The sequence below is a fragment of the Tachyglossus aculeatus genome, chromosome 7 (assembly GCF_015852505.1).
Source record: "Tachyglossus aculeatus isolate mTacAcu1 chromosome 7, mTacAcu1.pri, whole genome shotgun sequence".
Lineage (NCBI taxonomy): Eukaryota > Metazoa > Chordata > Mammalia > Monotremata > Tachyglossidae > Tachyglossus > Tachyglossus aculeatus.
In genome coordinates, this window is record NC_052072.1 from 57,496,543 (window position 1) to 57,513,377 (window position 16,835).

A 16,835-nucleotide genomic window follows, 5' to 3' on the forward strand; every position below is an offset into this window, starting at 1 on the left:
TAACCCAGGTCAGGGCTGAGTGGGACAACAGAGTTGATAGGGGGATGGGACAGCATGGCCTAGTAGGTAGAGCAAAGGCCTGAGTGACAGAAGGACCTGGGTTCTAATCCCACTCCACCACTTGTCTGCTGGGTGAACTTGGGCAAGTTACTTCACTTCTCTGTGTCTCAGTTACCTCATCTGTAAAATCAAAATTAGTATTGTTAGTCCCATGTGGGATACGAACCGTATCCAAATTGATTAGCTTGTACCTATCCCAGTGCTTAGTACAGTGACTGGCTCATAGTAAGCACTTAAATACCAAAAAAATAAAATGAGTTAAACCACAGGAAGCATTATCATTCTCATTTAACATACTGGACATGCAGGGATTACCCTCATGACATTAATGCTGACATGGTGGTAGGAATTAGCGTTAATGTGATGACTGGAAATTACGCGAGAAGTCTCAGGGTCTAAGGAGAGGATTGTGGGATCACCTAAGTCAGTGTGCATATAAACAAGCAAAAACGGGGTCTTTGAACACGAGGTGCTTGCTGCCTATAGCATCTGATAAGAGGCCCCTTCGCATAGCAGGCCCACTAATAAAATTTGCAATGGACTCTGCCAAGGGAACAAGTGTAACTGTGCTAGCCCATGAAAGGAAGATCTACCAGCACCTGTAGCTTAGTGAGGCCTCCCTAGGTCACAAAGCACATAGTAAATACTACTGATCGACTGATTCAAGTGTGGCATATACAGAGGTAATGCAGATGTGATAACTCACTGATGTGTTATTGTAAGCTCGCTGTGGGCAACGAATGTGTCTATCAACTCTATTACTCTGATATACCATCAAGCACCTCAGTACAGGGCTCTGCCCATGGTAATAATAATGATGATGGCATTTCTTAAGTGCAAAACACTGTTCTAAGCACTGGGGAGGTAACAAAGTGATCAGGTTGTCCCACCGGGGGGCTCACAGTCTTAATCCCCATTTTACAGATGAAATAACTGAGGCACAGAGAAGTTAAGTGACTTGCCCAAAGTCACACTTAGTACAGTGCTCTGCACACAGTAAGCGCTCAATAAATACAATTGAATGAATGAATGAATGAATCAGCTCTCTTCCCCCTACTGTTCCTCATTCTTCTCCCACTATACCACCCCAACTCACGTGCTTCTCTCCACTCAAGTCAACCTACTCTCTATAACTTTTTCTCTTCTCTTTTGATGCCACACTCTGACTCATGACCTCTTTTTCTCCTAGAACTCCCTTACTTTGCACATTTGGCCTCATATATTCATTCATTCATTCAATCGTATTTATTGAGTGCTTACTGTGTGCAGAGCACTGTACTAAGCGCTTGGGAAGTACAAGCTGGCAACATAGAGACGGTCCCTACCCAACAACGAGCTCACAGTCTAGAGGGGGAACCTTGTGGTACACAATCTAAACGTCAGTGGAGGACAGGTATTAAACCCCCACTTTATAAACGAGAAACGGTGGCACAGAAAGGTTAAGTGACTTGCCCAAGATCACACAATAGGCAAGTGGCAGAGCCAGGATAAGAACCCAGGTCTCCTAACTACCAGTCCTTGTGCTCTATCCACTAGGCCATACTACTTCTCTAAAGCTCCCTGGAGAAATCCAGGGTGACAATCCTCAACTGCAAAGAAAACTCTTCCACTGGGTGATTTCAAAGTGTAGCACTGGTGCCGTGCTACAATTATGTGATCTCAGAAGCAATTGTAATCCTGCACAGGTATTTTCCAGTTATTCCACACCTTTCTTAACACAGAGAGCAACAGACAGACCTCAATAACCTGGTACATAAATCTGAAGTTCCCTTTCTAGCGGTGCTGGAAAACAGGTCATTTCAGCATGGCTATCTCTTGCAGGCCCATTCTTTCTCCGGCTTAAACATTACCCTGGCAAAACTATTCCCAGTTTAATTAACCTCAGCAACTTTGCCATCTCCTCAGTTACAGACCTTCCGGACATCTGCAAAAATGAGCTTTTGATAGCTGAATTGTGTTTCCAAATAGCACCAAAGAGTCACACAAATAAATGTTTTTTGAGGTTCTTCAAAATGGCATTTGGGAAGGCAGAATTCTGGTTCCACATCTCCCTCAATGGAAGCAGCAAGCAAAGGGAAAACCAGAGGTTGTTTGGGAGATGCCACTCAGAGAAAGGAAAGCGGTTAAATTTCTTCATTTCATTATGGGCAGGGAACATGTCTGCTAGTCTGTAGTTTTGTACTCTTCCAAGTGCTTAGTACAGTGATTTGCACATAGTAAGTGCTCAATAAATACTATTGATTGAATCGATTATTCTCTCCAGGCTACCTGCCGATTGAGTGGGACATGCTTTTAGGGAGTGTCTTCCTTAGCACTTCTGTTTAGAAGATGGATAGCACCTACATCCTGACCCCACAGAACATGTCTATAATTCTAATTATTTATATTAATGCCTGTTTTACTTGTTCTGATGTGTATATATATCCCTAATTCTATTTATATTGATAGAATTGATATTGTGCTATTGATGCCTGTTTATTGTTTTGATGTCTGTCTCTCCCCATTCTAGATTTTGAGCCTGTTGTGGGCAGGGATTGTCTCTCTCTGTTGCTGAATTTTACTGTCCAAGTGATTAGTACAATGCTCTGCACACACTAAGTGCTCAATAAACACAACTGAATGAATGAATGAACCTACAACGGGTGACTCCAGCTTCTTCAGTCAGTCAATTATATTTATTGACCACTTAATGTGTACAAAGCACTGTACTTAGTTCTTGGGAGAGTACAATATAATAAACATATATTCGCTGCCCAAATCAAGCTTACAGTCTAAATAAGGAGACTACTTAAGAACTTACTGACAAGGCTCTTCTAGATAGTCATGATGGTATATGTGACGTACATACTATGTGCCGGACACCATGCCTATCCCCGGAAAAGTAGATATATAAGATCATCTGAACTTACTGACAAGGCTCTTCTAGATAGTCATGATGGTATATGTGACGTACATACTATGTGCCGGACACCATGCCTATCCCCGGAAAAGTAGATATATAAGATCATCTGATCGGAGAGAATCTTGCATGGGGTTTATAGAGATCATTTTTCTCTACATCTATTTTAGCACTCTTTTATGTTTCTTCCTATTTCTTGAATATGCATAGAGGAAGTGAAACACTTACTCCAATAGAGAGAACTGGTCTTTTCTTTCCATTTTTATAGACGAGGAAAATAAGACCCAGAGAGGTTAAGTGACTAGCCTAAGGTCACACAGCTGGTGATTGGCAGAGCTGGGACTAGGATCCAGGTCTCCTGCTGCCCAGTCCTGGACTCCTTGCACTTGGCCACGCTGCCTCCTGAAAGGGTCACATGGATCTGATCCTTGACCTGCCAAGATTCCTCTTAGCTTAAACTCCACCTGGGTTTAGGGATATTTTCCAAATGCTCCGAACTCACCTGTTCATTCATTCATTCATTCAATCATATTTATTGAGCACTTACTGTGTGCAGAGCACTGTACTAAGTGCTTGGGAAGTACAAGTTGGCAACATATAGAGATGGTCCCTACCAAACAGCGGGCTCACAGTCTAGAAGGGGGAGACAGACAACAAAACAAAACATATTAACAAAATAAAATAAATAGAATAAATATTTTCAAATAAAATCGAATAATAAATATGTACAAACATATATACATATATACAGGTGCTGTGGGGAGGGGAGGAGGTAAGGCGGGGGGATGGGGAGGGGGAGGGAGAGGAGGAGGAGAGGAAGGAGGGGGCTCAGTCTGGGAAGGCCTCCTGGAGGAGGTGAGCTCTCAGTAGAGCTTTGAAGGGAGGAAGAGAGCTAGCTTGGCAGATGTGCGGAGGGTAGTCATTCCAGGCCAGGGGGAGGACGTGGGCCGGGGGTTGACGGCAGTCCCGCCTGTCCAGGAGAGAACGAGGCACAGTGAGGAGATTAGCGGCAGAGGAGTGGAGGGTGCGGGCTGGGCTGTAGAAGGAGAGAAGGGAGGTGAGGTAGGAGGGGGCGAGGTGATGGAGAGCCTTGAAGCTGAGGGTGAGGAGTTTTTGCCTGATGAATAGGTTGATTGGTAGCCACTGAACATCTCTGAGGAGTGCTTGTTTGTGTTCACTTACTCACTCTCCCCCTAGCCACCGCCCCCCCCCCCCCCCACCTACTTCAGTTGGATATCTCTTTAATACTTCTTTCTGCTTCATCTCAACACATGCTCCACTTGAATCCACTGAAAGATCCGAATGCAGAACACCTACTAACTTGTAAGTACCCAGGAGTCCTTCTTTTAGAGATTCGGGGAAAACACTCTGCATTTCATCCCAACAGTTGAGACAGTTATAAAATTGGGCACCATTTATGCAGGCTCTAGAAAACTCTCTGGGGTACCATGGGGTAGATGTGCCAACATTGTGGATCACCCCCTTCTCCTCAAAACGCTATCCAACCTTGGCTTCACAGACTCCGTCCTCTCCTGGTTCTCCTCTTATCTCTCTGGCCGTTCATACTCAGTCTCCTTTGTGGGCTCCTCCTCCTCCTCCCATCCCCTTACTGTAGGGGTTCCTCAAGGGTCAGTTCTTGGTCCCCTTCTGTTCTCTATCTACACTCACTCCCTCGGTGAACTCATTCACTCCCATGGCTTCAACTATCATCTCTACGTTGATGACACCCTAATCTACATATCTGCCCCTGCTCTCTCTCCCTCCCGCCAGGCTCGTATCTCCTCCTGCCTTCAGGACATCTCCATCTGGATGTCTGCCCACCATCTAAAACTCAATATGTCCAAGACTGAACTCCTTATCTTCCCTCCCAAACCCTGCACCTCCCTGACTTTCCCTTCACTGTAGATGGCACTACCATCCTTCCCATCTCACAAGCCTGCAACCTTGGTGTCATCCTCAACTCCACTCTCGTTCACCCCAAACATCCAATCCGTCACCAAAACCTGCCTGTCTCATCTCCACAAAATTGCCAAGATCCGCCCTTTCCTCTCCATCCAAACCGCTACCTTGCTGATTCAATCTCTCATCCTATCCCAACTAGATTACTGCATCAGCCTCCTCTTTGATCTCCCATCCTCCTGTCTCTCCCCACTTCACTCTGCTGCCCAGATTAACTTTGTGCAGAAACGCTCTGGACATGTTACTCCCCTCCTCAAAAGTCTCCAGTGGCTACCAGTCAACCTATGAATCAAGCAAAAACTTCTCACTCTTGGCTTCAAGGCTCTCCATCACCTCGCCCCCTCCTACCTCACCTCCCTTCTCTCCTTCTACAGCTCAGCCCGTACCCTCCGCTCCTCTGCCACTAACCTCCTCACTGTGCCTCATTCTCGACTGTCCCGCCATCGACTCCCAGCCCACATCCTCCACCTGACCTGGAATGCCCTCCCTCCACACATCCACAAAGCTAGCTCTCTTTCTCCCTTCAAAGCCCTAGTGAGAGCTCACCTCCTCCAGGAGGCCTTCCCAGACTGAGCCCCCTTTTTTCCTCTCCTCCTCCCCATCCCCCCGACCCTACCTCCTTCCCCTCCCCACAGCACTTGTATATATTTGTACAGATTTATTACTCAATTTTACTTGTACATATTTACTATCCTATTTATTTTGTTAATGATGTGAATATAGCTTTAATTCTGTGTTCTGATGATTCTGACACCTGTCTACATGTTTTGTTTTATTGTCTGTCTCCCCCTTCTAGATTGTGAGCCCGTTGTTGGGTAGGGACCATCTCTTTATGTTGCCATCTTGTACTTCCCAAGCACTTAGTACAGTGGTCTGCACATAGTAAGCACTCAAATATGATTGAATGAATGAAAGAAGGCCTGACATTTGGAGAATCACTCCCCAACCACCCAGACCTTAGTGGTTTTCAGTTTAAAATGGTGAAATGGAAGACACCTGTCTAATCCCAGTGACTGAAAAAGTCTTCCTAAAATGCTTTTATTCACTGATGAACAACTGCTTTTAATCCTAATCAGTGGCATTTGTTGAGCACTTACTGTGTGCAGAGCACTCGGGAGAGTACAACAGAATTGGTAGACATGGGCCCTGCCCATAGCTCGCCACATGTTCATTCCTCCATTTTGGCAGATCACATACATATGGTACTGGTTGCCTGAGTCAGTCACAAAACAGGGAAGTCGGCTATACCACATTCTCAATTGTCACTATCACCTCCACATATCTTGATACAAGAGGACCTCAGCTCTATGACTGGCTCAAGAATGAAGCATGTCTGGGCCCCTGAGGCTCCAGGAACTCTTTTTCCGGATTGCAGAGCCCACATCCGTGATCTGGGCACCTCCCAGTCTCTCTGGGCTTCTGTGCACTTTGTGGGCCCAAGAGGCACTGGGAGAAAGCTTTCCTGCTGACCTCACACATACCTCCTGCTGCCCAGAAGGGAACTGCCACCTGCGAGAGGGTGGTAGTGAATGAGACTACATGCAACCTACCCTGACTGTGAAATTGAGTGTAGCAGGGAAAATGGAAAGAGCGAAATATGTTTTCTGCATGAAGAAAACTTTTGACATTCTTTGAAACAAACAGAAAGTTTCTATATTGTACTTAGGTGCTACATTTTAATACCTGTCATATACCTTAAGCAGATAGGTTCTTTAGATTGGGCCTGAAAATACCTTTTTTTAAAAATGGTATTTGTTAAGTGCTTATTATGTGTCAAGAACTATTCTAAGTGCTAGGGTAGATACAAGTTATTCAGGTCTGACACAGACCCTGTCCCACATAGGGCTCACAGTCCAGGAGAGAGAACAAGGATTGAATCTCCATTTTACAGTCGAGGAAACTGTGGCACAGTGAAGTTAAGTGACTTGCCCGAAGGTCACACAGCAGGCAAGTAGCGGATCTGGGATCAGAACTCAGGTCCTCTGACTCCCAGGCCCATGCTCTATCCTCAGGGCCACGCTACTTCCTTAAATGAAGTGATACCTCTTTTTATTTCCATTCCCAGTTGATTCAACAGTAAATTTTTGTCATATTGCCTTCATTTACCTAAGAGGAGAAGCCATGTGATTTCATTCATCCTGGTTGGCTAACCCTATAAAAAAAATAGTCCCTTGAGAAAATGAATGAAGGCTGCAGCTATTCTCTAAAGCTTGACTATTAGTTGACCACTCACCGGGCTGCTTAATGTTGACATCAACTAAACTTAATCTAGTTCCATCTAGCTGGGTAAATGTTTCACTTCCTCTCTGCATACTCAAAGAAAGGGAAAAAGACAAAAAAAGTGCTAAAAGATATTAACAAAAGGAAGAAAAAGAAATCTTATTTTAAATAATAGGTCTATTATGAAAATGTCCAAGAGACACATGGTGGGGGGAGGGAGGAGTCCTCCCATTGTAAAGAGTAAGAAACAGAGATTGAGAGGTCGAATGATTTGCACATAGCCAGAAAGACTCGGACTTGGAACTCTGGTGTAGCAGCTTTGTTCCCAGCGTGCATTTCCAAGGACCTAGATTCTAATCCCGGCTCTGTCAGTTGTCTGCTGTGTGACTTTTGCTTCTCTGTGCCTCAGTTCCCTATATGGTTCCCCCTACTCTGTCCTCAGGAGCTCCTAACATTGTCCTGAATTTACTCCACTGCAGCAGGGCAAATAAACTGCCAGGGGCCCGCCTGTTCCTCCACTTCCAGAGTGCAAACCCCATTACCCGAATGCCCTGCAGCTGCCATTCCCATTCATTCATTCAATTGTATTTATTGAGTGCTTACTGTGTGCAGAGCACTGTACTAGGCACTTGGGAAGTACAAGTCGGCAACATATGGAGACGGTCCCTACCCAACAACGGGCTCGCAGTCTAGAAGGGGGAGACAGACAACAAAACAAAACAAGTAGACAGGTGTCAAAACCATCAGAATCCCATGAACACTGTGTCATGCCTCTGCCCAGATTGTCTTTGTCCAGAAACGCTCTGGGAATGTTACTCCCCTCCTCAAAAATCTCCAGTGGCTACCAATCAACCTACGCATCAGGAAAAAACTCCTCACCCTGGGCTTCAAGGCTGTCCATCACCTCGCCCCATCCTACCTCACCTCCCTTCTCTCCTTCTACAGCCCAGCCCGCACCCTCCGCTCCTCTGCTGCTAAATTCCTCACCGTGCCTCGTTCTCGCCTGTCCTGCCATCAACCCCCAGCCCACGTCCTCCCCCTGGCCTGGAATGCCCTCCCTCCCCACATACGCCAAGCTAGCTCTCTTCTTCCCTTCAAAGCCCTACTGAGAGCTCACATCCTCCAGGAGGCCTTCCCAGACTGAGCCTCCTCCTTCCTCTCCTCCTCCTCCTCCCTCCATCACCCCCGCCTTACCTCCTTCCCCTCCCCACAGCACCTGTATATATTTATATATGTTTATACATATTTATTACTCCATTTATTTATTTTATTTGTACATATTTATTCTATTGATTTTATTTTGTTAATATGTTTTCTTTTGTTGTCTCTCTCCCGCTTCTGGACTGTGAGCCCACTGTTGGGTAGGGACCATCTCTATACTTTCCCAACTTGTACTTTCCAAGCACTTAGTGCAGTGCTCTGCACACAGTAAGCGCTCAATAAATACGATTGAATGAATGAATGAATGAATATGGAATATAGACTGTGCCCTACCTGATCACCTTGTCTATAACCCAGTGCTTCGAACAGTCTGGTACATAGTAAGGGCTTAACCACACAAAAAATTGCCATTTGCTTAGTTTGAAGGCATCAAAATCAAGACATAACCTGCTTATGGAAACCCAGAGGGTTAACAAACACTAACCAAAGGGTCATTGACCAAGTTCTGATGGAGCAATGATGCCTCTTAATCTGAAGTTTATATTATCAGTCACCTGCAATCCAACTCTCAAATTTATCTTCAAAGTTGTCAACTTAAACTTCATCAACACCAATCCAGTGATGTCCACAATACATTTTTCCTTCCCTCTTTCATCACAGCAGTACCCAGTACCTACTCTAGAAGCTGATGAACAAGCAAACACGATTATTTTGATGAGTGCACCTTAACCTCTATCGCAGGACCACGCTATCCCACTGAAAACCCCACACAGTGTAGGCATTTAGGCATCGTGGGTTAGGTCTACTTTCAAGTCCACTGTGAGAGAGATGGATCTGCCACCCCAATCGATCTGAACAACCTCCCCCACCCCCCCCGATTTGACCAAATATTTACCATCATCAGTTCCTTCTGAAAGGACTTTCTGTCTTTATTTTCGGTGTTGTTACAATCCTCCTTGAGCTTTTCCAGGACACAGGCCACCCGTTCTGGTTCACTGTCCAACTCTGCCCGGCAGAAAAAGGTGAGGGGCAGGTTGGCATAGCCCAGAGCATCTGCAAACACCCGCCAGCTGCTGATGTTCTCCATGAGCAAGGTCCGAACTGACGCATAGATGTAGGTCAGAAACTTGCACGGCCTCAGAATCTGCTCCAACAACCCACTGGTGGTGAGATCCGGTCCAGAAAAATAGTTTGGCCGGATTTTGCCCACCACTAGTACGTTTTTGGTGTGGATAAGACCTATTTTACCTTGGTAATAGCCAATGTACCACTCCTTGGTCCAGAGCTGGCCTTTCAACTTGATCTTCTCCTCACTCAGCAGGGCGACGATGTCTCCCTTCTTGTATTCCAGAAGGTAGTGGTTTTTGTTTTGCCTGACCACCGTTTTCAGAAGCTTGCCAAACTTCAGACTAGCTACCGGGCGCTCCTGGAAGGTAGGGTACTTGGTGGTGGCAGCCAAGGGGGAGAGGATGATCTTTCCGACCTCATTCTTTTTGAGAAACCTCCTCTGCCCCGAAGGTTTGACGGCACTCTTCGGCGGGGGCAGTGGGGTCTGGACACAGAATTGGGTCAGGATGGCCTCGCTGTCGTCTTTGACCTGGACCCTCAGGGTGAAGTCCGAGAGCTCGTTGGGATCATGGGACATGATGGGAAAGATCAGGCGGCTCACCCTGCCCAGCTTCATCTGAAATCCTCGGACAATTTTGGCTTGCTCGCTGGCTCTGACCTCGTAATTCGTCATGTTGGAGAACATGCAGATTTTAAGATCCTGTGGCCTGGACAGGACGAACTGGTGCTTGCCCCATAGCTGCAAGGCCACGGGGGCTGGGCTGTGGACCTGCCGGGTGACCTCACTGACCATCAAAGTCTTTGGAGCACACTCGTGTCCAAAAATAGTCACAACCGTTTTAAAAGAAGGATGGATATGCTTGGGGCCGTACACCCCCACGGTGATTTTCTTATGAATGTAGTCCCAAACAGTGGCGGGATACAGAATGTTTTGCCCTTGGGCGACAATGGCAACGTACATACAAGGCTCAAGATTTTCTAGCTGAACCTGTACCGTGTCACCGTAGCTGTACGGCAGGGGAATCGGCGTATAAGGACCTTCCTTGGTGTCACTGCGTAGGCAGTGCAGCCCCACTGTGCTTTTACTAACGAGGTCATTTCTGATCTCAGCAGACACTTTCATCTCCAAAGTGATGAAAGACTTCACTTCCATATTGCTCAATTTGACCTCCAGGACTGGCCCGATGGTACTGGACTTATCGCTGTTGAGTTCCAGAGGAGGGTCTAACAGGGCCTTCATGGAAATCTGCTGGGTTTCTCCTGGAGCTACGTGTCCCTGGGGCACATGGATGCTGATGTGCGTATCTGGAAGCTGAACCGCCCCTCCGGAACTATCTAGCTTGCACACGATGTTGGCCTCCACCGGTTGGGTCTGGCCCCAGCCAGGGTTCTGGCCAAGCAGGTCTAAATCGTGGCAAGACCGGGCTAGCTTCCTGTGGTTCAACCAGGCGGTTCGAAAGTCTTCCCGGCTCTGGAACTGCTCCGGGGTGGGCGATTTCAACCCGCTGAAGAAGCCCGATGACGTTGGTGTCTCTGACCTGGCTTGAAGGACAGACAGCTCGGACAGACTGTACGAGCGCTTGCTTCGGAAGAAGGGATTGTCCCACTTGACGGGCTGCTCGGGATCGCCTCGGTGGGTAGATGGCAGTTCATCAAAAATGTTCCTGGTGCTGTTGGTGGTGGCGGAACTGGAGCCGGTAAAAGAAGGAGCCGCCGGGTCAAAAAGGAGCAAATCGACTGTGGCTTTGGGGGCTAACTCATCCAGGCTGGGCTTACTTGGTAAGTTACCATTCAGAAACGGGTTTGTTTGAAATCCAGTCCAGAAAGGGTTATTATGCGCTTTCCCCGAAACTTTCTTATCATCATCCATCCAGTCGCCAAGTAAATCCAGCTCCTTCACTCCCTCATCCGGGCTGTCCAGCAGATTGTCGATCATTCCACTGTCACTGAGCGTAGAGTTTCGGTAGTTTACAGGCTGCACGTAGGAGGAAGGAATATAACCCATTTCTGTGGTATTGTGTGCGTACCACCATTCGCCTCCTGACGTGTCCAAGACATACAAGTGGTCCCCCTTGGAGAACTTTAAGGTGGTAAAGTTAGTTGGGCAGTAGTCTTTGATTGCTATTACTTCTTTCGCATTCCCAAAAGGTGTGGGATTGTCTACAAGGAAGGCACTTGGAGAAGGCACTGAAAATGACACAGAGAGATATTTTATGAGCGATTAGTATGCATTAATTTATCACTTCATCCTGAGAACAAGGGAGAAATGGCCTGGAAGACAGTCCTGCAGAACGGGGTTCATGTACAGAAGAACTTCCTGATTTTGTTAAGGAGTTGGAGGGTAACAGTTGGTTTCCTAATAAAAGGATTCAAACCAAGAAGGTTTGCTGTAGGCTCCTGACCCTTCTTGGCCCACTCCCAGCCCAGGGGAGGAGAGGAGTGGCTATTGATTGTACTTACTGGATTTGTACAAATGCACTGATCCTCATGGACCAACAGAACTTTGCCCTGGCCTTGCTCAATGGTTTAGTGTTCACACAGCTTTCTGCATGACATTTCCAACAAGTGTCTTGCTTTTCCTGGTGCCACCAGTTATCATAAATGGAGCGTTGATTTTTCAAAGTGAGAACTTTAGCAGGAAATCAGTGAGTAGTCATCATTCATGAACCAACTGTTAATTTTCCAAGCTAGCTTGGATAATTAATGTGCTTGACTAATTTTCTAACCTTCATTTTTACCAACACTGAAATTCCAGCCTCCTCCGTTCCCATCTGGCTCTTTGACTCCTGTACTAACATTGACTGGTTTGGATTTTTTCTTGTTTGACTTAACCTGAGTACTTTTGGATGGAAGCAGGATGACTGAGTAGAAAGACCACAAGGGTGGGAGTCAGAAAATCTAATAAAACAAATATTTATGATATTTGTTATGCACTTACTATGTGCCCAGCACTGTTTTAAGCTCTGGGGTAGATACAAGGTAGTCAAGTTGTCCCACATGGGGCTCACAGTCTTAACCCCCATTTTCCAGATGAGGTAACTGAGGCCCAGAGAAATTACTTACCCAAGGTCACACAGCAGACAAGTGGCAGAGCGGGATTAGAACCCATGACCTTCTGACTCCCAGGCCCATGCTCTATCCACTATGCCATGCTACCTGTTGTCCTTACCCAGTTAGACTGAAGACCCCATGGGGCACAGACTCTGAGTTCCATCTGTGATCCTCTCCTCTTGACCGTAAATGCCTTCTGGGTAGGGAACGTGCCTATTGACTCTATTGGATTGTCCTCTCAAGCACTTAGTACAGTGCTCTGCATACAGTACGCCCTCAATAAATATGACTAACTGATTCTCTCCCAGGCACCCTGCACAGTTCTAGGCACACAATAAGCATTTAATAAATGCCATTAATTTGTTTATCTTGCACCTACCACAGTGCTTAGTACAGTGCTTGGCACATAATAAGCATTTAGTGGAAAGAGCCCAGGCCTGGGAGTCAGAGGTCATGGATTCTAATCCTGGCTCTACCACCTGTCAGCTGTGTGACTTTGGGCAAGTCACTTCATTTCTCTGTGCCTCAGTTCCCTCATCTGTAAAATGGGAATGAAGCCTGTGAGCCCCACATGGGACTACTTAATTATCTTGTATCTATCCCAGTGCTTATCTGTTTGGCACAAAGTAAGTGCAAAGAGCACGGGCTTTGGAGTCAGAGGTCATGGGTTCAGATACCAGTTCCGCCACTTGCCATTTGGGTGACTTTGGGCAAGTCATTTCACTTCTCTGCACCTCAGTTACCTCATCTGTAATATGGGGATTAAGACTGTGAGCCCCCCCGTGGGACAACCTGATAACCTTGTAACCCCCAGTGCTTAGAACAGTGCTTTGCACATAGTAAGCACTTAATAAATGCTATAATTATTAGTAAATACAAGAATTATTAGGTGTAAATGATCTGAGAAATGACCTATTCCAGGAAGTTCCCATATTCAAAAGGAAAAATTGACACCGACCAAATTATTTACCCATTTGCTTACTTCTCATGGAGACTTTCACTCTGCCTCTCTGAGCCCCTGACCCCTCCTCTGGCCCAAGAAACAAGAGTTTCTACTATCAATCAATGACTTTTATTGAGTGCTTACTGTGGGCAGAGCCCTGAACTAAATGCTGGGTGAGTACAGTACAGCAAAGTTGGTAGACTAATTCCTACCCACTTGAGGAACTTACTATTCACCCATTGTGACTGCTTGCTCCAGAGCTATTACTTTAGCTGTTAAATACGCACACACTAGTTCATCATTTCAGCACTTCAGAAATAGCATCAGATTTTAGGCCATGCAGCCTGTTCTCTGTCTGCTCAGTCATTACATCAACTGTCACAGCCAAAAAATGCACTCATCTAAAAACACAGACATTCGATCAGACACTTGTGCTGTTTCAACCTGAACCAAATAGTTATTTTCCTTGAATGAGAAAGTATATTCTGACCTCATAAAAATGGAGCTTTTAATTATATTAAGGATTGATTTTTCTCTCTCTGAAAATGAGTTGTAGCTGGTAAGTTTGTACCATCCCTCCTGCTGGCTTATTCTAACATTGAGGAAAAGCCATTGGTAAAGCCTGGGTTCTTGTATCAAACTTGCATGAGATAAATGCAAGTAGAAAAGGTAAGCATGTCCTCTTGACTGTGACAAATGTTAGAGAGCAAAGCTAAGACAAGGTCCCCTATCTCTTTACTCAAGAGAATCATTGGATGGTGTTTCTTTGAAACTAAACTTGCACTCTTTTCTACAGAAAAAATAAAGCTCTTTTACAATATAATGTAGAGAGATTTGCTGTCACGTTTACATTTCCACCTCTGCTTGGAAGAAATGAACACATTCTTTCAGACCTTTGGCCTGGAGGCCACTGCTCAATTTTGTTATAAGATCTTCATATTGTGGCATGGAAAAGAGATCACTTCTGGGCAGCAGCATGGCCCACTGGAAAAACCATGGGCCTAGGAGTCAGAGGATCTGGGTTCTAATTCATGTTCTGCCACAAGCTTGCTGTGTGACCATGGGCAAGTCACTTCACTTCTCTGTGCCTCCTTTCCCTCATCTTGTAAAAAGGGGATTCAATACCTGTTCTCCCTCCTACTTAGATTGGGAATCCCATGTGGAACCTGATTATATGGTACCTGCCCCAGTGCTTAGTACAGTGTTTGGCACATAGAAGGTATTTAACAAATACCAAAGTTAAACTAATTATTACTGCTACCTCTGGAGGATCGCTGTTGTCTTGATGCTGGATAGACTACTGACTAAGGTACTCCCAGAGTTGAGAAACTCTGGTGGTGATGATGTTAGATCATTATTTCACAAAAATCTGGTTAAAAATATTTCCCTAGTAAAAAACAACCTCATGAGGGTCAGGGACTGGGTCCAGTCTGCTTATACTGTATCTACTCCAGTGCTCAAAATGGCACTTAGCACATAGAAAGCACTTAACACTTACCATGATTACTAAGCACAATGTAACTGCAAAGTGGAGCGGAACAAAGATGGGCAGAGTCCAGTCAAGAGGCAGAAAACGAACATTCAAACATGAGTGACAGTTTCAGCCACTCACCTTTGGGGTGACCAAGGCCTGACCCTCAGTTGAAAGAGCAGGAGGGAAACTGGCATGCTGCCTTTACAACCTCAAGACCAGTGAGGTAAACCTGCTAGATACTGGCTTTGAAGAGGTGGGGTGGCCCATTCATCTGCCCAAGTTTCTGCACTGGGCAGCACATGTTCCTTAGGATCCGTAATTTAAAATAGTGCTTACCAGTGTTAAACTGGATTTTTTAAAATGGTATTTGTTAAGAGCTTACTATGTGCCAGGCACTGTAATAATAATAATGATAATAATTTTTATGGTATTTGTTCAGCGCTTACTATGTGCCAGGCACTGTTAAAGTGCTGGGATAGATACAGGGTAATCAGGTTGTCCCATGTGGGGCTCACACTTGAATCCCCATTTCACAGATGAGGTACCTGAGGCACAGAGAAGTTAAGTGACTTGCCGAAGGTCACACAGCAGACAAGTGGAGGAGCTGGGATTAGAACCCATGTCCTTTGACTCCCAAGCCTGTGCTCTTTCCACTAAGTCTCGCTGCTTCTCTACTAAGTGCTTGAGGGTACATACAAGCCAATCAGGTTGAACACAATCCAGGCCCCACATGGGGCTCACAGTACCAATACCCATTTTACAGATGAGGTAACTGAGCCTCAGAGAAGTTAAGGGATTTGCCCAAGGTCACACAGCAGACAAATAGCAGAGCCGGGATTAGAACCCAAGTCCTTCTGAATCCCAGGCCCATGCTCTATCCACTAGACCATGCTGCTTCTCTGTTTTACGTGCATTTTACTCCTAGGCTGTGAGCATTTTTAGGTCAAGTGCTAAAATTTTTCTTTCACTGTTCTGCCCAATATAGAAATTGAAATGCGGGAATTTGATAATTACTGGGCCCACAGAGTCAATCACTAGCATTTACTAAATACCTACTGTGGAACACTGTCTTAAGAACCTAGGAAAGTACCAAGAGGTATATACATGAGAATAAAATTTTAGCACCACAAAATTTTACTTCCAGTGAAATTATGAATCATCATCATCAATTGTATTTATTGAGCGCTTACTATGTGCAAAGCACTGTACTAAGCGCTTGGGAAGTACAAATTGGCAACATATAGAGACAGTCCCTACCCAACAGTGGGCTCACAGTCAAAAAAGGGGGAGACAGAGAACAAAACCAAACATACTAACAAAATAAAATAAATAGAATAGATATGTACAAATAAAATAAATAAATAAATAAATAAATAAATAGAGTAATAAATATGTACAAACATATATACACATATACAGGTGCTGTGGGGAAGGGAAGGAGGTAAGATGGGGGGGATGGAGAGGGGGATGAGGTGGAGAGGAAGGAAGGGGCTCAGTCTGGGAAGGCCTCCTGGAGGAGGTGAGCTCTCAGCAGGGCCTTGAAGGGAGGAAGAGAGCTAGCTTGGCGGATGGGCAGAGGGAGGGCATTCCAGGCCCGGGGGATGACGTGGGCCGGGGGTCGATGGCGGGACAGGCGAGAGCAAGGTACGGTGAGGAGATTAGCGGTGGAGGAGCGGAGGGTGCGGGCTGGGCTGTAGAAGGAGAGAAGGGAGGTGAGGTAGGAGGGGGCGAGGTGATGGAGAGCCTTGAAGCCCAGGGTGAGGAGTTTCTGCCTGATGCGCAGATTGATTGGTAGCCACTGGAGATTTTTGAGGAGGGGAGTAATATGCCCAGAGCGTTTCTGGACAAAGATAATCCGGGCAGCAGCATGAAGTATGGATTGAAGTGGAGAGAGACACGAGGATGGGAGATCAGAGAGAAGGCTGATGCAGTAGTGAATGTCAAACAATCTAACCTGTACATGTCAGATTACATTTCAAATTATTTGTGCAAGGAGAATT

General features: G+C 45.8%; 1 protein-coding gene across 3 annotated transcripts in view; it reads right to left on the reverse strand.

Annotated features, from left to right (window-relative positions):
- Positions 1-16,835, reverse strand: part of SH3BP4 (SH3 domain binding protein 4) — a 157,602-nt gene that overhangs the window by 16,540 nt on the left and 124,227 nt on the right. For all 3 annotated transcript variants that reach the window (XM_038748913.1, XM_038748911.1, XM_038748914.1), the window contains one exon: positions 9,195-11,554. In XM_038748913.1, the coding sequence (XP_038604841.1) occupies positions 9,195-11,554 (2,360 nt within the window). The remainder of the gene's footprint in view (positions 1-9,194; positions 11,555-16,835) is intronic.